The sequence below is a fragment of the Geotrypetes seraphini genome, chromosome 11, assembly GCF_902459505.1.
Source record: "Geotrypetes seraphini chromosome 11, aGeoSer1.1, whole genome shotgun sequence".
Taxonomy (NCBI): domain Eukaryota; kingdom Metazoa; phylum Chordata; class Amphibia; order Gymnophiona; family Dermophiidae; genus Geotrypetes; species Geotrypetes seraphini.
In genome coordinates this window covers 46,056,837-46,079,840 of record NC_047094.1, presented here as the reverse complement: position 1 = coordinate 46,079,840, position 23,004 = coordinate 46,056,837, and the positions used below count along the sequence as shown (strand labels likewise).

General features: G+C 40.5%; 1 protein-coding gene across 3 annotated transcripts in view; it reads right to left on the bottom strand.

The window, feature by feature from the left end:
• GTF3C1 (general transcription factor IIIC subunit 1) overlaps nucleotides 1-23,004 on the bottom strand; it is a 150,014-nt gene that overhangs the window by 34,445 nt on the left and 92,565 nt on the right. For all 3 annotated transcript variants that reach the window (XM_033963012.1, XM_033963013.1, XM_033963014.1), the window contains 5 exons: nucleotides 22,195-22,345; nucleotides 13,166-13,301; nucleotides 9,793-9,868; nucleotides 5,922-6,104; nucleotides 2,826-2,971 (listed from right to left, as the gene is read on the bottom strand). In XM_033963012.1, the coding sequence (XP_033818903.1) occupies nucleotides 2,826-2,971; nucleotides 5,922-6,104; nucleotides 9,793-9,868; nucleotides 13,166-13,301; nucleotides 22,195-22,345 (692 nt within the window). The remainder of the gene's footprint in view (nucleotides 1-2,825; nucleotides 2,972-5,921; nucleotides 6,105-9,792; nucleotides 9,869-13,165; nucleotides 13,302-22,194; nucleotides 22,346-23,004) is intronic.

The following is a 23,004-nucleotide window of genomic DNA, read 5'->3' as shown; positions in this document are numbered from 1 at the left end:
GTAAGGTGTTTCAACTATATAAAATGGCCATTTTGAAGAAATGCTGTTAATAATCCAACAGAATAAGTACATGTGTGAGCTTAATTTTCAAATCAAAAATTTATAGTCACATGAAACCAAATGTAAGTAACTCACACACTTTGTACTTGCACCAATTCCCAAAAAGGAAGTAAATATTCAAGGGTAAACTACACAAACCTTTATCCCAATGTAGATACTTTGAAACTTACCCTTTTATGAGCTGCTTTGTCATGAGATACAAAGGAATATGATAGCAAAGTGAAAACTTAGAACATGAACAATGAGCAAAGACAATTTTCATAGCTGAAAAATATTTTAGTTGTGTAAAACAGAAACTAAGCTCCCTTAATGCCATTAAATGGTCAGGTGTAATTCCACAATACTCAAGGTTTTCAGCAGCATTGATTATGGAAGTCTCAGAGAGAAGACTTTCCTGGCCATGAGTTGGCGCAGAGCCCTGAGAAGAAAAAGAGTAAGGGAGAGACTGTCAAGATGAGACAGTTGCTGAGTGGATTGTTGATTGGATGGCTAAGGTAAATCACCTTATGCTGAATAAACTGTATGGAATAGTGTCTTGGAGCATGACAAAGACTAAATACCATAATAGCTGGACTTGGTAAAGCATATGATTATAAGAGCCTCAATCTGTGGAAATGTTGATTTCCTTGTGTTGAATTAAGAGTTTACTTTGAACCTTGAGCCTGTGAAAAAACAAGACTCAGAACTGTACACAAATAAAAGCTTTTGTGGCACCTTTTAAAGTAGTTATACTGTGAATGTGACAGGATTCCATGAAAAACCAGACTGGACTCTGCCACACCATCCTCCACATGAACCTTTCAAGTAAAGAATGAAATGGGGACAAACTTTCCTGTCCCAGTGAATTCCTTTCCTGCAAGCTCTGTCCTCATCTGCACAAGCCTCAAACACTTTAAAATCATAAGTGCTTGACGTTTGTGTGGTTAAGGCTGAGCTTACGAGAATGGGACAGGGACAGCGACAAAACTTGCAGGGACGGGACGGGGAAAAATTTGTCCCTGTGTCATTCTCTACTTTCAAGTTAAATTCTATTTTTATTACATAGAGTGTTATGGACCCTGACGCGCTTGCAAAAAATAGATAATACTAGATCTAATAGATGCTGGCATTGTAAAATAGAAGTAGGGACATTAGATCATTTAATTTTTTTTTGTCCTTGCATAAAAGCCTTTTGGAATTTAATTTGGCCCCAAATTAACATATTACTAGAAAATCATATTGGTCTCTCATATGATACCATATTATTTGGTACTGCAATGAGAACACAAAGTCCAATATCAGCAAACAATAACAAATTGCTTTTAATATTGACAGGAGTTGCCATGCAGCAAATCACACAAAATTGGAAGGATTATACCAAGCTAAATTATACATTCAGGTGGAACTCGGTGTGTCACATATACAAAATGGAGAAAATATTGGCATTACAACAAGGAAATATAAAAAATTTTAAGAAAATATGGGATCCATTGACAAAATATTCTAAAGATCAGATATCTTAAAACATTGATAATAATATTATAGGGTTAGGGAGGGAAATATAGAAATTAATATGAGGAAAAATGAAAAAACAAATAACAGGGGAAAGGGATTCAATATATATGATATGATATTGTACACACAACTATAATTATTATAAACTAAATATTATGCTATTCATTTATTGTAAGAATGAAAATTTTATAAATAAAAATTAAAAAAAAAAAAAAAAGTTAAATTCTACCCATATAAAAAGCAGTTTCCACCTGCAGTAATTTTCAAAGAGAAAGAAAATTGGTGCAAAGCCCAATGTATGTGGAGTCTCTGTATCTTTATGTGGATCATTTGTAAATTGTATTCATGACACATGATGCATAACAGCTTAACAAGCAAAAGGCTAATTTGTTTTACCACATATCTCTGTTATTGTTGGCAGATAAGAGTTCCAGTGTACCATCACACCAAATCAAAATCAAGAATATTAGCACCAATTTCTGGTTCCCTTGGAAGTGGACATTCCAGGTCACATTGTCCCTTGACATTCCATGTTTGCATACACATCATTCAGTCTTCAATTTCACACTGCACTATGCAGCCAAAGTGAATTCAATTAACCAAGTTAAAGTGCAGTGTTTGGATCCAACTGTATTCTTACACATGGTTTGGAATATCTGCCCTGGCTGAAACACTCAGCAGTCAGTCAAGTGGCAGGGATTAGTCCTAACAATTTATAATGTATGAGGTAATATTCAGCCAGTGGCAATGCTGCTGGGTGGATAGACCTGAATATTCAATACTGAGCAACATCCGGGCTTCAGCACTGACTATTCGGTTCTGCAGAGCTTGCTAACACACAGACAGTTAAGTACAATATTCAGCACTGAACTGGCTATGGTAAAGGACTGACTCTTATGCAGTCCTATTTATGAGGTTAACTCGACCGGTTAAGTGCTGAATATCAGCACTTAACCAGCCAGGCGCAAACTCAACTCTTGGAACACCCCTAAAGTAGCCAGTTTGCAGTTCGGCACTAACTGGTTAAGTGTTGCTGAAAATTAGAGTTAGCCCTGGACAGGTGATTTAACTGAACAGGAGCTCATACTGATGTCCATTATATTAATTTTTCTTTTCTATTTAATTAGGTCCAAACATTCTCACCAATGGGAATACGTGTCAGCCAATTACAATTTGGATATTTAACTGAACAGGAGCCATTTCTGGCAAATTAAATTGCTTTGAATATTGAACCCTATTATTTATTATTATCCATCAGGTTTATTCCCCACCTTTTTATTAAGGAAGTGACTGGTTATTCGACAAAGCATAAGCAGCCCGTCTTCCTGTGCTGTCCAGGCCACTCTTAGGCGTGTCATTCTCTGCAGAGCACTCTGATCTGCCTCGTCATGGTAGCGGCCTCGCTTTATCTTCTCTTCTTCATAGAAACAGAAAATGAGGACAAAGAATCTCATTTACTGATGGCTTGTTTTATTTATAGTCAACTATTACATTTAATCTAATAAACATAAAGCAATACATTTCTTTAGTTTTAGCTCTTTATTTGGCATTGTTGCTCAGAAGCGACATGTGTTTCTATGGCTCTTATGGGAAATCTGAATCTCCATATGCCCGTTACCTTGATACTGTTGCTCTTGTTTAATAACAAGTTGTGTAAATTAGCTGTTTCACCATCTGCCAATTAAATGGTTAATTTATTACCTTTAAAGTAGACTAATAAGGCAATCACACTATTTTATAGGCTATGAACTAGAGTATGTTTTATACCCATCATTCAGATGTAGTTTGATTACCCTGGTAATCAACTCTTTCAATTACAGTGGTACCTTGGTTTGCGAGCATAATTCGTTCCAGAAGCATACTCGCAATTCAAAGTACTCGTATAGCAAAGCAACTTTCCCCAAAGGCCATAATGGCAACTCGAATGATTCATTCCACCCAACCCAACCCCGGGAACCAGCAGTATTGCTCCCCCTGAGGCCACCGGTGCTACTCCCTCCCTTCTACTCCACTGACCAACCCTGTCCTTACCCATGCTGTGTTAGAAAGTGCCTGCCACCGGTTTTCTTTTGGGCTGCTGCTGGGCCTTGAGCATCTGCGCATGCTCAAGACCTTCTGGATCTCACCCTCTCTGAGATTCTCTTGAGACTCGAGATCTCATAAGAATCTCGGAGAGGGTGAGATCCAGAAGGCCTTGAGCATGCGCAGATGCTCAAGGTCCAGCAGCAGCCCAGCAGAAAACTGGATGCAGGCACTTTCTAACACCGGCGGTGCACAGGTAAGGACAGGGCTGGTCAGTGGGGGGGGGGGAAGGGAGGAGGCAATCGTGAAGGGAGGGAGCAGCGCCGGTGGCCTCTGGGGGAACAATACTGCCGGTTCCCGGGGTCGGATCGGGGCTCGAAAATCAAGTTACAGTTTGCTCGAGTTACAGGTTGCTCAAGTGTTTCGCTCGTCTTGCAAAACACTTGCAAACCGCATTACTCACAAACCGAGGTTTGACTGTACTTTACTCAATTACTGCTTGAAGAATGAGCTCTAACATTTCAGTATTTAGCAAGGATAAATAAGATTTTACCTGCTAATTTGCTTTCCTTTAGTCTCTCCAGACTGGCAAAGATGGGTACTGCACCCTGACTAGCTGTGGAAACCGAGAATAAACTAAATCCTGACTATATACCAGCTGTACAATCCCTGAGCCAGCAAGTAAACGAACAGGCAAGCAGACATACAACCAGCCCAAAGAAAATACCAGCCACGCTTCCCTTCCAAGAACAGACTAAAGCCAAAGGGCTAAAAAGGCAAGCTAAGAAAATATGCATTATCATGTGCTACTGCTCTACAACAATTTCAGAGGTACCAAGACAGAGTTCAAGAATGTCTCTGTCCTGTGACGATCTCTGAAGAGCTACTGAAACCTTGAGTGGCTTCAAGTCTGGGAACTTCTTTTTTTTTCCTGTTTGAAATGCTTCTGTTGAAAACCCATGGAGGCATAATAAAAAAAAGTCTAAGTCCCTTTTTGGCCTAAGTCCCTAGACACAGAAAGTAGGCAGCAGGGAAATGTCCATTCTCAAAAAAAACATCCAAAATGTGGTTTCTTTTGAGAATGGCCTACCTCTACGTTCAGCAGTTTAATCACCCAAACAATTACATTACATTAGGGACTTCTATTCCACCTATACCTTGCAGTTCAAAGCGGATTACAAAAGAGCTAACTGGACATTTCCAGTGAAGTTACAACAGTTTTGGTTTTTGTTTGTTTTTTTTGGTTACAAGGGAGGAGAGGTTCCTGGATTAATTCTGGAAGAACTTGCAAATTGGATATTAAATTGACTGTACGTTACTGTGTGATATAACAAATAGATTACAACTACTATATCTATCCTTAAGACACATTCCCAACCAAAAAATCACCCAAGTCCCAAACCCCAAAACAAGACCTTTTAGGCGAAGGAGGGGCAAGTCCTTCACCTAAAAGCAGGATTCTGTAACGGGTGTCTGTCAAAAACAACGCCAGTTACAGAATTCTATAACCATCCCCTCCTGATCGTGGCAGGAGGGATCCGAAGCCCTCCTGCCGGCAAACCTCCCTCCGAACTTGTCAATGGCAGGAGGGATCCCAAGTCCTCCTGCCGGCAAACCTCCCCCCTGACCAACATTAATCTGTTTTCTGAAAACTGCTCATCTGTGTAGCTAAAAGTCCACAAACTACACAGTCCCTGAGGGGGTAGTTACTTTATGGAAAGACAAGTGCAAATTTCTACCAATGGCAGAAGCAAGTGCATGCGACCAAACATATCAAATTTCAAAAACCGATGCAAAGGCAGGTAGGTAAATAAAATAAAATAAAACCATACTCACCTACACATGGATTTTGCACAATGCAGGCAGCCTGAAAACTATCTCCTCAGAGGTTAAGTCTGAAAGCCATTTATATGCATAAAACAGTGGTTTTATGTGCAGAAATGGGAAACAAATTTACTACTCCTGGGGAGCAGGGGGATCCAGCTGGGAAAGAATCAGTGTTTATGTGTATACTCTATACCAGGGGTTTCAAAGTCCCTCCTTGAGGACCGCAATTCAGTCGGGTTTTCAGGATTTCCCCAATGAATATGCATGAGATCTATGTGCATGCACTGCTTTCAATGCATATTCATTGGGGAAATTCTGAAAACCCAACTGGATTGCAGCCCTTAAGGAGGGACTTTGTGATCCCTGCTCTATACAATAAATGCACATCACATCAGATCAAAATGTATTTTTCAGAGAGTAATTTATAAAGGGAGAGTACGAGCATATTTATACCAATTTTCAAAGGGAAACTTATACACATCTTGTTGCGTGAGTTAAATGGCCCATTATACCATTACCTTTTCTTTTTTTCTTTGTCTTCTTGCCACTGTCCTTTTTAAGCCTTTTGCGTTTTTGGTTTTTGCCACCACCGCCTTTCTTGTTCTCTAATGTTCCTTCCTTTTCAACCTGAATCAGCTCTTCGTTCTCAGCAGCCAGCTCAGTGGCACGTTGTGCCCCTCCCATGATATTTAACCTATTTGCTAAAACAATAGAATGACATCAGTATATTTCGATTAGATCATTCATCTGTGTGGTAGAAAGAAAGAAAATATCTATGTCCAGTGCTGAAATAGAACCAGCAGGATATTTAAAAAGATCTATAGTAACAAATTTATAGGTACACTGAAGAGTCCATGGTGTACTTGGAGGCAAATATGCTAACTTCGGCTTGAGGGGAGGGCAAAATCTGTGGCTATAGAGGGCTTTTGGTATGGGGATGGCATGGCTCAACCTGTGGACCAAGTGAGGCCCTGGCTCAGGGCACTGGTGATAAAGGGTGCTAAAATTCTAGTCCAGTCTACTTTCAAACTTCTAGAGATAATGGACTGGGATTTTTGCCCCTTTTATCATCAGTGTCCTGACCCTGTGCCTCACCTGGTGCAGCAGGAGGGGGAGACTTGAGAAAGAGCGGGAGATACTGGATCAAAGGTGGGGTAGGGGGGAGGAGAGAGATACCAGATTACTGGGATGGAGGGTGCTAATGCAAAAGTTTACTCAGGGTGCCACAGTCCCCTGAGCTGGGTCTGGGGGTTGGGTTCTATCAATAATTCTCTCTGCTAGTTTATTTGTTTTATAAGGTTGGTATAGTATAGTTGTGTTTTTGCTTTTTTTTATTTGTGCTTTTGATAAACACATTTTTTTTAAAAAAACAACAATAAGAATGACAACAATAACAACAAACCAAAAAATCAAAACAAAAGAGATCTACAATGAATAGGCTGGCGAACCCACAAAATGCTACCCTAAGACATGTTTCACACACATTTCACAGTCGTTTCACTATTCCACTGTGGGTCTCAGAATAATTTTCAGCAAATTTTAGGGGCTGAAGAATAACTTTCCAATTGTTTGCATCAGGATAAAGTCTTGATGGATACACTTGATGTAAGTTGTAAAATGAATAAAAATTATAAACACTGAAAAAAGAAAAAATAAAAAAAATAAAATTACAGGCTACAATGTTAATAAATCCTAACCATATTGGAGCTGTCCAACCGAATAGGAAAAGCCTGTTTTGAAAGAAAAAAAAATTAAAAATAAGGATAAAGATTCTGGTAAGTCCTTTCTGCCTCCCTCTGTTACAGGGCAGAACATTATAAAATAAGCTTGTGTACAAGGTTTTTTTAAGAGTTACCAGACATCCGTGAAAACCCAGACATGTCCTCTTTTTAGAGAACTATCCGGATGCCTGGACAGTTTTTTAAAAAAATGGGGAGTCTGTTCATGTTTAGCCTGCTCTCCTGACTCCTCCATCTTCCTTCTCCCTGGGCCCAGTGCAAAATGTCAGTAGTATTCCGAAATATGATCAAATTTAAGTTGCATATCAATCTGACGGCTGCATTTTGAATGATCTGCATCCTTTCGATGTTCTTTTTACTTGTAGCTAAATATATCAGGTTACAATAGCCTAGAGGACCTAACACTAAGGATTGTACCAAAAGTATAAACACATCAAAAGTGAAATAAGGTCTGAAAATGGTATTTTTTAACTAAAGAATTAATTTGAACATCTAAGGTAAGTTCTTGGTCTAGATCAGTGGTCTCAAACTCAAACCCTTTGCAGGACCACATTTTGGATTTGTAGGTACTTGGAGGGCCTCAGAAAAAATAGTTAATGTCTTATTAAAGAAATGACAATTTTGCATGAGGTAAAACTCTTTATAGTTTATAAATCTTTCTTTTCGGCTAAGTCTTAATAATAATATTGTCATTTATAGCTAAAGAGACATATGATCAAGAAACTTTTATTTTACTTTTGTGATTATGATAAACATAATAAGGGCCTCAAACTAGTACCTGGCGGGTCGCATGTGGCCCCCGGGCCATGAGTTTGAGACCACTGGTCTAGATAGACCCCTAAAATTTTTATTGTCGAAAAAATGGGATACTGTACTCCGTTCTGAGCTCCTTTGGGAGAGCAGTATAGAAAAATAAATAAATAAACTGGAAATTTGGGGTTCGTAAGAGTGTGGAGTCTAGCATGATTCCAAGGACCTTGGAAATTTTTTCTATATTTAATGTTGTGCCTGAGGGTAAATGGTAGGCTCATAGGAATAATTTGTATGGTTTTGTGGAACCAGAGTAATCTTGTTTTAGTAGTGTTTCGTTTATTGGATAATGCTCAAGAATAGATTTTGTCAATGTTTTTAGAGACTTTTAGGGAAGTTTTGTTCACATTTGTATTGAGTGGAATTAGGAGAAAGGTGTCATCTGCGTAGGATAGCAGATATTCTCCATCAGTGAAGGAGATGTTACCTGGGGAGCTCATAAATATATTGAACAGTACTGATGATAATGAGGATACCTGGAGCACTGTAATTTATATGCATTTTGAGGCAGCATTGTATTTATTTTCTTTTGTATTTTTATACTGTTTTTGAATTCTTTTTTAATGTTAAATTATGTATATTTTTTGTTTGCCCTTCAGATCTGTAGCTGGTGCAGGATATGATTTTTAATTAAATAAACAGATGCACAAAAAACAAAAACAGACAGACAGACCAAGAATAGTTAAAATACAAAAAATAAGGAACTGGAAATGACAAAGCATGTTAATTCAAGTTTATGAAAAACTAGTCATTTTTCCAGGACTGAAAAAGTGGCTAAGATGTTCATTTTCAAAGCTGATGGTCATCTCAAAATGGCCAAAAAACACATCCATCTGCCGAAAATGTTCAAATCACAAGTTTTGAAAGGCAGAATATGGATGTTTTACACTGTAGTTCTTCCAAATAGCAAAAGGGTGTGTTGAAGGCATGTTTTGGGTGGAACTAGGGAGGGCTCAAAATTAGGATGTCTTTCAGCAATAATGGAATGGAAACAAACGTCCAAGGCAAAAGAAAAAGGATGTTTTTATATAAACATGTTCAATCATATCCAGGGTTCAAAGAAGTGCCCTGATTGAGCAGCTGACTACTGGAGGGATGTAAGCATGACTCCTTTTTAATCTCCCAATGGTTACTGACCCCTCCCACCACTCTAAGTGAACATGACATTGGATACCAGGATCTATGACAGCTTCAGATATTAAAGCCATTCCTAAAAGAGCAGCAAGCAAGTGTAAGGTGTAGCCTAGTGATCAGTGCAATGGACTCTGAACAACGAGACCCAGCTGCAACTCCCACGTTAACTCTTTATTTCTGTACAAATATTTTAGCCCTCCTGGAACTACTTACCATACCTAAATTTGTAAGACACATGTAAGCATGATGGCTACTACAGTAGTGTATTTCAAGACTCAGTACGGCTAACAACAATGAAATTAAGGTGGAATTTGTACCTGGGTTTTAATATTTAAAATACATCTCACTGTTCACTAGGCTGCCCCTCTGTGTGGCCATTTTTGTATAAATGATTACAGTTGTTCTTGTGCCTGGTTTTCTGGAGTTCATATTTTGCATGTTTTATTTTAGAAAATGGCTGATTATTTTAGGCTTTTTCAGTGGAAAGACATCCTTCTCATGTATATTCAAATAGGAAATCCTGATGTTTTTCCTGTTAAATGGCTAAGAGATGGATGTTGGTTTTTTTTTTTATGCTATGAGCCATATTGAATGTTCTTCCACATCTCTCATTTTTGCTATGAATTCTACAAAGAATAAAGAAATCTAAGAAATTTTATTCAAAACAGATTCAGATGTTGATATAAATTTACTATTCAAATATTACCTGATAGCGGAAGAGAATGTCTGTTTAGGAAAGTCTGCAGTCGCACTGTATTACCGCCTTCAGAAACCAAATTATCCTAAAAAACAAACCCCACAGAAGTGTATTATGAAATTCACATTTGGGATGTCACAATTAAGATCACATCAGATAACTGGGCCTATCACCAGGCCAACTGGTGGCACAGGTAGCTCATGGGAGTTAGGAGGAAGGTCTCTCTCCAGTAGGCAACCTGCAAGTGGACTGTTAAAGAGCCAGGTAAAAGGGCATTTCAAAACTGCCCACATGGTGTTTTCCAATATGTATACTTTTATCATTTCTTGTGGAAATGTCCACAATCATATTACTGAACACCATTCTGCTTTTTGATTCATTGCTGTTGGTGTTCAGTAATATGTGGATTATAAAGAAGATATTCCTCTGTTTGACATCTCCATAAGAAAATAAATGTTTCTTTTCAATATTAATGTTGTTTGGCTGACTGAAATGAGCTGGTGTTACCATCGAGAGGAAAATTTTTTTCTCACTTCTTAGAAATTTGCTATTAATTGCTTATTTCAAATCTGGTCTAGAAATAAACTGTTATAATAAACTAGTGTTTAAGCCCGTTACATTAATGGGTGCTAGAATATATGTCTGTCTGTCTTTCTTTCTGTGTCTCTCCCTGCCCCTATCTCTCTCTTCCTTTCTTTCTGTCTTTCTCCCTCCCGCTGTCTGTCCTTCTTTCTTTTTGGTTCTCTCTCTGGCACCCTTTCTGTCTGTCTTTCTTTCTTTCTTTCTGTCTCTCTCCCTGCCTGCTGTCTTTTTGTGTGTCTGTCTTTCGTTCTAATGTGCTGCTAGCCTGCCTCTCTTTCTGTCTCTCCATGGCCCCCTTCTGTCTCCCCTCCCCCAAAGCAAACCAAGATTGCTCCCAGGTCCACTTTCCCTCTCCGTCCCCTCCACTTCCCTATGCATCAGCATTTCCCTTCCACCCTTCCCTGTGCAGCAGCAGCATTTCCACCCCACCCCCCCATACACACACTTCCCAGTGCAACAGCAGCATTTCCCGGCCTTCCCTGTGCAGAAGCAGCATTTCCCACCCACACACACACACTTCCCTGTGCAGCAGCAGCATTTCTCACCCTTCCCTATGCAGCAGCAGCATTTCCTGGCCTTCCCTGTGCAGAAGTAGCATTTCCCCCACACACACACACTTCCCTGTGCAGCAGCAGCATTTCCCGGCCTTCCCTGTATAGAAGCAGCATTCCCCCCCACATACACACACTTCCCTATGCTGCAGTAGCATTTCTCAGTCTTCCCTGTACAGAAGCAGCATTTTCCCCACCCACACACACACTTCCCTATGCTGCAGTAGCATTTCTCAGTCTTCCCAGTACAGAAGCAGCATTCCCCCCCCCCACACACACACTTCCCTGTGCAGCAGCAGGATTTCCCAGCCTTTCCTGTGCAGCAGCAGCAGCATTTCCCGGCCTTCCCTGTGCAGCAGCAGCATTTCCCGCTCCCTTCCCAGCCGCCATGTTTAAATTCAGAGTAAAGCTCTGCACCGCGCTAATGTTGGCTTCAGCATCTTCTATCCACTGCGGCCAACCATTGCGGAAACAGGAAGTAGTCAGAGAGGGCGGGCCGCAGTGGACAGAAGACGGCGAGGCCAGCAGTAGCGCGATGCAGTGCTTTTTTCTGAATTTAAATGCGGGTGAGCCGGCGAGAAGGAGGAGGCTTTAAAGTAGCTGGTTTTGGCGGTGAGTGAGGGCGGGAGGGGGGAGTCGCTGGCTGTGCTGTGTCTCTCTGTGCTGAATTCGAAAATGGAATTCGGCACGGAGGGACACAGCACTTGTCAGCGGCCAAGGTCGGCAATCGGGGGGGGAGAGGACGCAGCTCAGGAGACTGGGAAGGTGTTGGCGGGCGGCGGTGGGGGCCTCCTCCTGCAGGCGCTTCTGTCTCAGGGGTCCGGCTTGCCTGTGCTTCCTCCCAGCAGCAGTTGGTGAGTGAGGGCGGGAGGAGGGGAGTGGCCAGAATGTTCCCTGCCGCCGGGTTCTAAAATGGAACACGGCCACGAATCACACACCACAGCGGCAGGGAACATGCTGTTTTAACAGCGCATGCGCCAGTAACCTTTTATTATATAGGATTATTTTTAGAAAAAAAAAAGCAAAAATTTTTTTTAAAAACCAAAACTCTTTTTTTTAATACATTTAAATAAATAAATGGAAGGAGGGAGGTTTTTATGTCAATGATTTAAATGTGGGGTATATTTTATATCTTTGTTTAAGACCCCCTGATTGAGGCTTTTTTGTTGTATCTTCCACAGAACTCAGATGATTTTTATGAAATTTAGTGCATTGTGTCCTGAATGAAGTCGATATAAAGTGCTGTAAATATTTCCCACCGCACCACAATACCTTGTGAAAATGAATTGTATCTATGGGATACAAGCAGAAACACTACCTTATGAAAATGAGCTGTTGCTATGGGATATGTGCAGAAGCAGACGATAGTCTGTAAACAGTCTCTGTATCAAAATGGTTTTCACTGCAAAAGACTGAATTCTGATAATAACTTGGTACTGCTAAAAGGTTACAGCAGTGATGATTGTTGAAAGAGTTCCCACAGAAAGGTTGGAACAAAAACGGCCTTGATGTGCTACTATGTAAGATCTGTGGATCGTAAGCCAGGCAGTGTACGACCACTCTCAATTTGCACACAAGAGCACAAGGACTTTGTACGCAATCTTGTACTGAGCCAGGAGGATGTGCTGCAAACACACCAAACAACTCGCCAAATAGCAAGAGAAGCATGAATAATCCAGACAACTGTGGTTAGGACAATTCATGACGATCTGAAATTAAAGTGTCTTAAAAAGAGTTGTGCCCAAGAGTTAAATGTACACAACAAAGACACATGCTTGAAACGGTGCAAGCAGCTTTTGACCAAGTATCCGGAGCACAGCATCAGCTTCATATGGCTTACAGATAAAAAGATATTTATAGTAGCTCCTCTGATTAACACACAAAATGATTGCCCACTCGTGCCTTTAACATTCATGAGGTTAGCCCTAATGAATATGCATGAGAGAGATTTACATATGATGGAGGTGACAGGCATGCAAATCTGCTCCATGCATATTCATTAGGGCTATCCTGAAAACCAGACTAGCTGGTGGTCCTCCAGGACATATGCAACTAGATAAAATTGTAAATGATGCAAACATGGAATACAGTCCAATGATGCACTCAAGAAGAGAATAAATAAAGTTTGCAGAAAGCAACCAAATGCCAAGATTTCATACAGATAAACCCATTATTTCATATGATTTCTCTCTCTAAATTACAAGAATACTAAGCTGATTTCAGGAAGAAAAGGACACTGTATTACCAACCTTCTTGATTTTATTTATTATATAGCTTGTCCAAACCCAGTTCCGTTTTAAATGCCCATAAAAGCTAGAATCTAGTCCTGCAGCCCCAAGTCCATCACCAGGAACAGATCCATCATCCACAACTTCTCGACTTCCCCTACAAGACAATACACGATATTCCAGGTAAAGGGGCATGATTAAGACAGAAACAACATAAGGTACAGATATCTAAACTTGGGTAATTTTATAAATTCATTTTCTTGTGTACAAGCTAATAAACCTGTGTATAATGTCTTTTATGAATTACTCTACACATAAAATATAATTAGTGATGACAAGATTGCAGGTACCTGTATGCACATTCACTTGGATGCATTGTCTGAGGTGAAGTCATGATTTATGTGCATATGTTATAATATATGTATGACTGTGTGTACATTTACATTTGCTTGCAGGCAGGCAGTGTCTGCACCTACAATATAGGCATGACTTTTGCAGGATTTGTGCTAGCATTTTCTAAAGATAACAAAAAGGTACCTCTATGTCTTTATAAATTAGGCTTCAAATAGGTACTTTTCTACCCTCTCAGTCCAGATGACAAATTATAAAATTACTCCCACTATGTGCTCTGCTAGCTAAAGAGAGAGCCCTTGTAGTTTTCTTCTACTTAAATAGATTTTTAAAATCAGAAAACCTATAAATATTGCACAAAGAGGAATTGAAAACCTGTTAATAAAAGGGTCAATTCTCAAAACATTACAAAGGAGCAAAGATAACAGCAGAGCTTAACCAGTTAATTTTCTGCAGTGGTTTAGTCGTGGGTGGGCCCAGGTAGGCGGGGCTTATTTTCAGCTCAGGCTCAACAAGAATCAATATACATGCTATAATTATTTTTAAGTATGAACATAGATTAGTATATTTTATAATCTATACTCCACTCCTATATATGTCTACTGGCAAAATATGTGTGTGCCTCGTCAAAGTATGCTCTTTTATGCCAGTAATTTAAAGAGTGTGTGTGTATATATATATATATATATAGCCTAATGTTGTTCAAAATCGCCGTTAATGTTTCATATAATCCAAAGCAAAAAACGGCATTAAAAATTCTTTTAAACTTATCATAAATTTTTATAGTTAATTTGAAGTCTTCAGATCATGCCAACCACTAGCCAATTTATTCTTGGGCTTATTTTTCTTGTTGGCTTAAATCTCATCATCAGACATAAATTATAATTTTATAAAGTGCTCCGTGCAATTCATGTGCATAATTCACTTGTGAGAATCAATTCCAAAATTTTAATTAGTAAGTTAAAAACTTTGTACTTAGCTTTTAGTCATAATTTTATCAGCTAAGTCTTTAAACATTGTAGGTTCAACATGTTTCGCCCGAAGGCTTTGTCAAGAACAAGTCCCCCCTTTTGTTTTGCTCCGCAGCATCTTTAGATAGAAGATAGTTTGTCAGGATGCTGCGGAAGGGGGACTTGTTCTTGACAAAGCCTTCAGGCGAAACATGTTGAACCTACGATGTTTAAAGACTTAGCTGATAAAACTATGACTAAAGGGAGATGTATGGCCAGTAGGAAAAATGAGGTATTGATGTCCCTCTATTAGACTCTGGTGAGACCTCATTTAGAATATTGTGTACAATTCTTGAGACTGCACCTTCAAAAAGATATAAACAGGATGGAGTAGGTCCAGAGGAAGGCTACTAAAATAGTTGGGGATAAGACATATGGGGACACACTTAAAGATCTCAATATGTATACTTTGAAGGAAAGGCAGGAGAGGGGAAATATGATAGAAATGTTTAAAAACCTAAATGGCAAAAATGCACATGAGGAAAATCTCAAATTTGAAAGGAAGCTCTGGAATGAGAAGGCATAGGACGAAGAGGTGATAGGCTCAGAAGTAATCCAAGGAAATACTTTTTCATAGAAAGGGTGGTAGATGCATGGAATAGTCTCCTGGTAGAGGTGGTTGAGACAAAGACTCTGTATGAATTCAAGAAAGTGTGGGACAGGCATGTTGGATCTCTTAGGGAGAGAAGAGATAGTGGATGGTGTGGATAGGCAGACTGGATGTGCCATTTGGCCTTTATCTGCCTTCACTATTCTATGACCTACTTTAACACTTTCTTTAATTTTTCTGCTCTCCTCCTAATTTTTTTCCTCATATCTCTAGCTGCTCTTTTTTCACCACTCCAAAATCAGTACACTGGATACCACCTTTGGAAGAAAGAGGGAACAGGCCAGAGAACCACTTTCTCCTTCAAAGTCACCAGGCCTGCGATTCCAAAATCCTCCAAGCTGAACAAATAGATACCAAAAATACTGTTTTCAAAGTGAAATCCTTGAACAAAATTTCCTCAGTAAACTCAAATGAAGGCAGCACAAACACCAACACCAGACTCAAAAGGTTCATATCTCTCAGAAAACATAGTAACATAGTAGATGACGGCAGATAAAGACCCGAATGGCCCATCCAGTCTGCCCAACTTGATTCAATTTAATTTTTTTTCTCTTTAGCTATTTCTGGGCAAGAATCCAAAGCTCTACCCAGTACTGTGCTTGGGTTCCAACTGCCGAAATCTCCATTAAAACCTACTCCAGCCCATCTACACTCTCCCAGCCATTGAAGCCCTCCCCAGCCCATCCTCCACCAAACGGCCATATACAGACACAGACCGTGCAAATCTGCCCAGTACTGGCCTTAGTTCAATTTTGAATATTATTTTCTGATTCTAGATCCTCTGTGTTCATCCCACGCTTTGTATCTTGTTGGGTTGCCAACAATCTGCCTTAAGTTAAACCATTGAAACATGCCAGACCTGCAATTTAAACCTTTAGAAAAGCTAAAGCCGGGGGGACACTTGCCTGTTACTGTGGACGCAGGAGGAGACTCTATCGCTGCCCTGAAGAGCCCGTAGCAGCATTGGTGCATTGTAGCAGATTCGGACAGGCACTTCGGAGGACGACCCCTGACGTCACTGGGTCCGTCCTCCCTGCCTCGACTTTTGCCTCTAAAATACAGCCTGCGGCCGCAGGGCGTGGCCAAAGGGGCGTGCCCTAAGGGGCTGGTTCCGCCCCTTGGGAGCTCCTTGGAGCAACGTGGAGCTGTGGAGTGGGAGTCTAGGAGTTCAGGTTGTATAATTAAAATTTTTCTACTATGGGTAAAAGGAAAGTCAAGCCAAAGAGTTCTACACCTGCTGTTTCAGGTCCTATGGACAGACATCTGACATTTCCTAGTGAAACTCCAGCATTAACTATACTTGATTCGAACTCTCCCATATCCGGAGCATCATTGAGCCCCCTCGAAAGGACACCCCCTCTTCATCCAATATCTGGTGTTAGTGGGAATATAACCCCCACTATTTCTACTGGTTTTATGGTATCATCTACTCAGATAAATAAATTGGCTTTTACTGAAATACCTAAACCACTTGATTTTACAGGTGTTGTAGATGAGCAACCACAGGCAGTGGAAAAACAAGATATTACCCTTAAAGATTTGTGGTTAGGCATTTCTAGGGTTGAAGGGTTTCTCAGAGAATCGATGAAACAAACATTGGACTATTCACACTCTGTGGCTCAAAAGTTTGAAAATGTGGATTCTAATTTAGGATGTTTAGAAAAAAGATTAGGATTGGTTGAAACTCAAAGCAGTACATTGCAAGCTGTCTCAGTATCTGCAGTTAAGGACTCTACGTTGTTACATTCTAAAATTGAAATGTTAGAAAATATGCATAGGGGGAGGAATTTACGCTTGGTTAATTTCCCAGTGACACATTTGTTATCTTCAGAAATATTGTTAAGGAAATATTTTAAGGAAATACTGGGATTACCCAATGCGGATAACTTCCCAGTTAATAATTGTTATTACATTCCTCAGAAACATAGAAACATAGAAATAGACGGCAGATAAGGGCCAAGGCCCATCAAGTCTGCCCACCCCAGTGATCCTCACTATCTATCTTTGCGGATAGATCCCACATGTCTATCCCATCTGGCCTTAAAATCCGCCACACTGGTGGCCTCAATAACCCGAAGTGGAAGACTATTCCAGCGATCAACCACCCTTTCAGTGAAGAAGAACTTCCTAGTGTCACTGTGCAGTTTCCCGCCCCTGATTTTCCACGAATGCCCCCTTGTTGCCGCGGGACCCTTGAAGAAGAAGATGTCTTCTTCCACCTTGATGCGGCCCGTGAGATATTTGAATGTCTCGATCATGTCTCCCCTCTCTCGACGCTCCTCGAGTGAGTAGAGCTGCAAATTCCCCAACCGCTCCTCGTACGGGAGCTCCCTGAGTCCCGAGACCATCCTGGTGGCCATTCTCTGGACCGACTCCAGTCTCAGCACATCTTTGCGGTAATGCGGCCTCCAGAATTGCACACAGTACTCCAGGTGCGGTCTCACCATGGATCTATATAGTGGCATAATGACTTCAGGTTTACGGCTGATGAAACTCCTGCGTATGCAACCTATGATTTGCCTTGCTTTGGATGAAGCTTGCTCCACTTGGTTTGCCGACTTCATGTCTTCCCTGACAATCACTCCCAAGTCTCTTTCTGCTACAGTTCTTGTCAGGATCTCGCCATTTAGGGTGTAGATCTTGCATGGATTCTGGCTTCCCAGGTGCATGACTTTGCATTTTTTGGCATTGAAACTGAGTTGCCAGGACCTAGACCAGTGCTCCAGCAGAAGTAAGTCATGCACCATATCGTCTGTCATTGCTTTTTTGTCTGTTGTGCTTTTGCTCACTACATTGCACAGTTTGGCATCATCGGCAAACAATGTTATTTTACCTCGAAGCCCTTCTGTCAGGTCTCTTATATAGATGTTGAACAAGATCGGGCCTAGGACGGAGCCCTGTGGCACTCCACTTATCACCTCCGACATCTCGGAGGGAGTGCCATTCACCATCACCCTCTGAAGCCTACCTCCAAGCCAGTTCCCAACCCATTTTGTTAAAGTGTCGCCCAAACCTAAAGAACTCATCTTGTTCAGCAACCTGCGGTGTGGCACGCTATCAAATGCTTTGCTGAAATCCAGATAGACGATGTCCAGGGACTCACCAACATCCAGCTTCCTCGTCACCCAGTCAAAGAAGCCGATCAGGTTGGATTGGCACGATCTCCCCTTAGTAAATCCCCCTTGACGCGGGGAGCATGAGCTGGTATATTTGAGGGGGATTCCTTGATACAGCCCTGTGGGGCGAAACGTAGTCTACGTCGGAGTGCGTACCCCCACCCGCGTAGCTAAAGATAAGTACTGGCATACGTTTTTGAAATATAAATTTAAAACAAAACTATCTTTAAAAATGTTAAAAAATACAAGGGACCAATGACGATTAGGGGTGCCATTGACTCTGCATGTTCTAAAAGTTTAGTGGCATGCAGACGGTACCACTGAGGTCCGTGAGATATAAGCTACTGTTTATTTTGAAAATGTTTTGAGACCTTCCGCATTTTTGTATGTTGAATAAGATATTGCAAGGGAAGGCTGAAGAGTGTTATAGCCACAGTTGAAAATTTGTATTGTTAAAATACAAGACATTGAATATGTATTTTGGGATCCCATTCAGTTACAACAATTTTTGTTAGCGCGTGAACAGAAATAAGATATTTTTTCCTTTATAATGATTCAATGTTCTGAGAAATTGGTGGATGTCAAAGTCCTATATAGTAGGGAATGATTAGGATTCATATGAATTCGACTCATATGAACTCAACCCATTTCTTTATTTTCCTTTTTAAAACTATGTTATGTTATAAAAAGCAAGTATGTCTCCCCAGTATAGTGGGCTTGAAAAGGATTGTTTGGTTATGTATTATAGAAGTGTTGTAAGAACTGTGTAAGAAACCTTTTTCTTTGATATCATTTGATATTGTAAATGCATTAAATTTATAAATTAAAAAAAAAAAAAAAAAAAAGAAAAGCTAAAGCCAAACTTTTCTCCAAATCGTTCTGCAGGAATTCTAAAACCTTCACTACCGACAAACACAGGGGCAACACCTACACCTGCCACATCATATGCCACTCTGAAAATCTACCACACTGACATATACTAAGGATGCAGATCTCTTTCTAAAGTACAATGGATCGGACACGCAAAAGGAGGTTAGTGAATCTGGCCCTAATTCTAGTATGTGGTGGCAGTTCCATATGGAACTTCCATTATAGAATTCATACTTAGCATGCATCAGCTTGGCACCTAAATTTTGGTACTCTTTTTTAAATCTACCCCTTACTATATATTATTACTTGATCTTGAGTGTGACTGTTTCAATTGCTGTTCTGCCTGTCATTTTTATTGAAGTTCTTTTCCTTTTTTATTTTTAATATTAGCCAATGTAAACCACCTTGATCCTTTGATGGTATAAGCAGTATAGCAAATTCAATAAATAAAAATAATATTCTGAATGCACACGCAGAATTTCACCATTTCTACAGTATGGGCGCAGAAGATATGCCTCACCATCCTAAGACATTCACAGTATGTATATCAAAAATATTCACTCTCACCTTATTGATACATCCGACCATATAAGACCGGATTTTCTAAATGGCGCCATTATCGGCAGCCACCTTAAAAGTGGCCGCTGATCATGTGTCAATCATGTGATGGTGTCATTTGGAAAATCACGCTTCCAGCAAAGGTAGGCACTGGAAATGTAGCCCAGGGTTTTGAAGGTCTACATTTCCGGTGCCTACCCTTGGCATGAATCATGCCTCTGAAGGCACCCACTGGTGCCCAATGCCACTTCTGGCGTTAACCACACCTAGTCGAGACAGATCCTGTATCTATATTGGCCTTTGGACTAACAGTCCTTTCGTTGGATCCTCTCACTGCTAACCTCACCAGATCTCCATACCAAGGTCTCCTTATCCAATCTTGGACCACCAGCTAGAGAATGACACGGTGACAAAATCCATCATCATTCCCTCTATGCTGATATTACTTCAATTTTTCATCTTACCTCAAATTGGTATACCTCTGAGGTGTCGCTGGTGGCCACAGTGATTCATATTCATTGCCTGCTGCAGCCCTGTAAGCTCCTCTCTGTCACGTCCAGCTGCGGAGGAAACAGGAAGTGACATCAGCAAAGCAGAACATGGCAGAGAAAAGCTTGCAGGGCCACAGAAGGCAACAAATATGAATTACTGCAGCCATCGGCAACACCTCCATTCCAAAAATCAAAAAAAAAATTATAAAATCCAAAAAGTCTCTGGTCCCGAGGATTTTGGACAAAGGATTGTGAACCTGTACCAAAAGAGGGTCAAGACATGAATAGAAAAATGGGAAAGAACAAGGTACTGTTTTTGTTTAAACTTGAAAACTGAGCTGAAAGTGAAAGCCAGTAGAATGAGTTTCTGGAATTTTTGTTTGAACAACAGCTGGGGGAGCTGAGGATAATACTGGACTGTTCTTGAGTGCTGGGTATCATCCCAGGGCAATGGCTTTTAAAGTCAGGGCAACTGGACAGCGGTGTTCAGAAAAGGAGCCAGCTTTGTTATTTGTGAAAGACTTTGAAAAGAGAACCCCAGGGAGTTGCAAGAGGGTTACCTAACAGCAAACATCCATTGTATGCTAATGTATCTCATACATATTCATTGTAAATATCCTGAAAATCTGACTGGATAGGTGTGTCCCAAGCATCGGATTGAGAACTCCTGTGCTAGAGGTATTAAGCATTCTCCCCCACCCCTCGAGACCAATTATTTAAAAATGTTTTATAACTGATAGTTTTTATTGACCTTAGATGTAGCATATTCAACAAAAGAGAGACCAAATTGACAAACTTTCATTGCTATTTATGAGGGTAAAATGTGTTTTTCTGTAAATCAATTGAAAACTGCTCGCTCTCTCAGTCCAGCTGAAAGTATATGCAGCATTCCACAATTCACAAACTATTAGCTTTATTAAAAAGGAGCACTCAGAAGAACAACATTTAGGTCTCCTTAACTAAAAAAGGATATAGCCCTGCTGGAAAGGGTGCAGAGGCGAGCCACGAAACTAGTAAAAAGTATGGAAAATTTGAGCTACAAAGAACGACTAGGAAGACTGGGACTGTTCACCCTCGAGAGGAGGAGACTGCGAGGGGATATGATTGAGACTTTTAAAATACTGAAAGGATTCGACCAAATAGAGCAAGAATCATCGTTGTTCACATTGTCAAAAGTGAAACGGAGAAGAGGTCATGGACTAAAGCTGAGGGGCAGCAGGCTCAGGACAAATGTCAGGAAGTTCTGTGGACGCTTGGAATGCTCTCCCGGAGGAGGTGGTGATGGAGGTGGGTTTCAAGCATAAGTTGAATGTATACCTCCTTGCAAAACACATCGATGGATACGGGTGACCAGGGTCTCCATCTGGGAGCACCTGGCTTGGCCTCCGCGTGTGCGGGTCGCCGGAATAGATGGACCTAGGGTCTGATCTGGCGAAGGCGTTTCTTATGTTCTTAAATCTATGTGCACTACTGATTGTGCTATTAACTGCAATACTAGTTGTTTGAAGGTTGCCCCCAAAGCAGAGAAACCTTTATCTCATAATCCCTTTTCAGTAGCCTGGCAGAAGACAAGTCTCATCCTTCTTGTCAATAAGAAATCTTTTTTCTTTTTATGTAATTATTTAATTTCCAATACACCACTTCAAGCCCCAAACCCATTGAAATAATATACATTCAGGTACTACAGGGCTCACAATTCTGTTTGCACTTGAGGCAAGGAAGGTTAAATGATTTGCACAAGATCACAAAGAGCTGCAATGAGATTTGACCTGGGCTCCCCTGTTTCTCAGCCTGCTATTCTAACCATGGTACTTGGATAGCAGAGGAAATGGAAGATAACAAAGAGGTATAAATGAATGCCACCAGGGAAGAAAATGACCTGGAATTGATTCAAACCAGTGGTCTAAAGATATCCCAAACCACAACACAAATAAAAACTACTACTACTTATTTCTATAGTGTTGCTAGACATACACAGCTCTGTACATTAAAAGCCATAAATAAAAGTGTTCTAATAAAATAAGTATATTGGCAACAAACATACGTTGTATACTCTAACAATGCACACTTGCGCTCCAGATTGTGTTTATTCATAGCTTTCTCTTGCTCTGTTTCCAAATCTAGTTCAGTACTGTTATCGTCTCTGTTTGGAATTGGTGGATTATTTTTCTTTGGACGAGGACAGCGCACAACTCCTGCAAAGAATACAACCCAGATGCATTAGTGATTGAGAAGAATTAAATGATAAAGAGATTAGAATATTACCTTGCCAATATCTTTTCTAGTAGATAGGTGTGTCATTCTGGATGGACAGGTATTCTCCCCATGATTGCAAGCTGTGTAGAAGGAATCCACTCCAGATTTTCAATACTGCATCCTTCACCAGAGGGCACTGCTGCTCCCTTCAGTTTGTACCAAAGCAGGTGATAGCCTTATATAAAAACACATGTGAAGGAGGGATATGGGGAAACTCCCCAAACTACAACTCTGTTCTGCTCTGAAAATACAACAAACTTTAAACATTGCAATTGAACAATTGAAACATTGAAATAATAATACCAATCAGAAACATTTATAGAACTCAAACATGTGCTATAGCAATAGATCATTCTTCATACCCTTAAGGTTTGGACCTGAACTTTCTGACTGAGACAGTAGGAAGTCTGATTGATCCTCAAACCCCTAGACCCATACACATGAAAGGGAGGATGCAAAACGCAGCCGGCACTTTGAAGAGCTCCAGTGAGCCCCCTACGGATGCTTGACAGCCTGCGCTCAAGCCCCTGTGCCCCTGTAGGTGAGCAAAGCTTCAAGGGGACTGGAACCTGAGTTCCATAAAAGTTTCTGCAGGCTT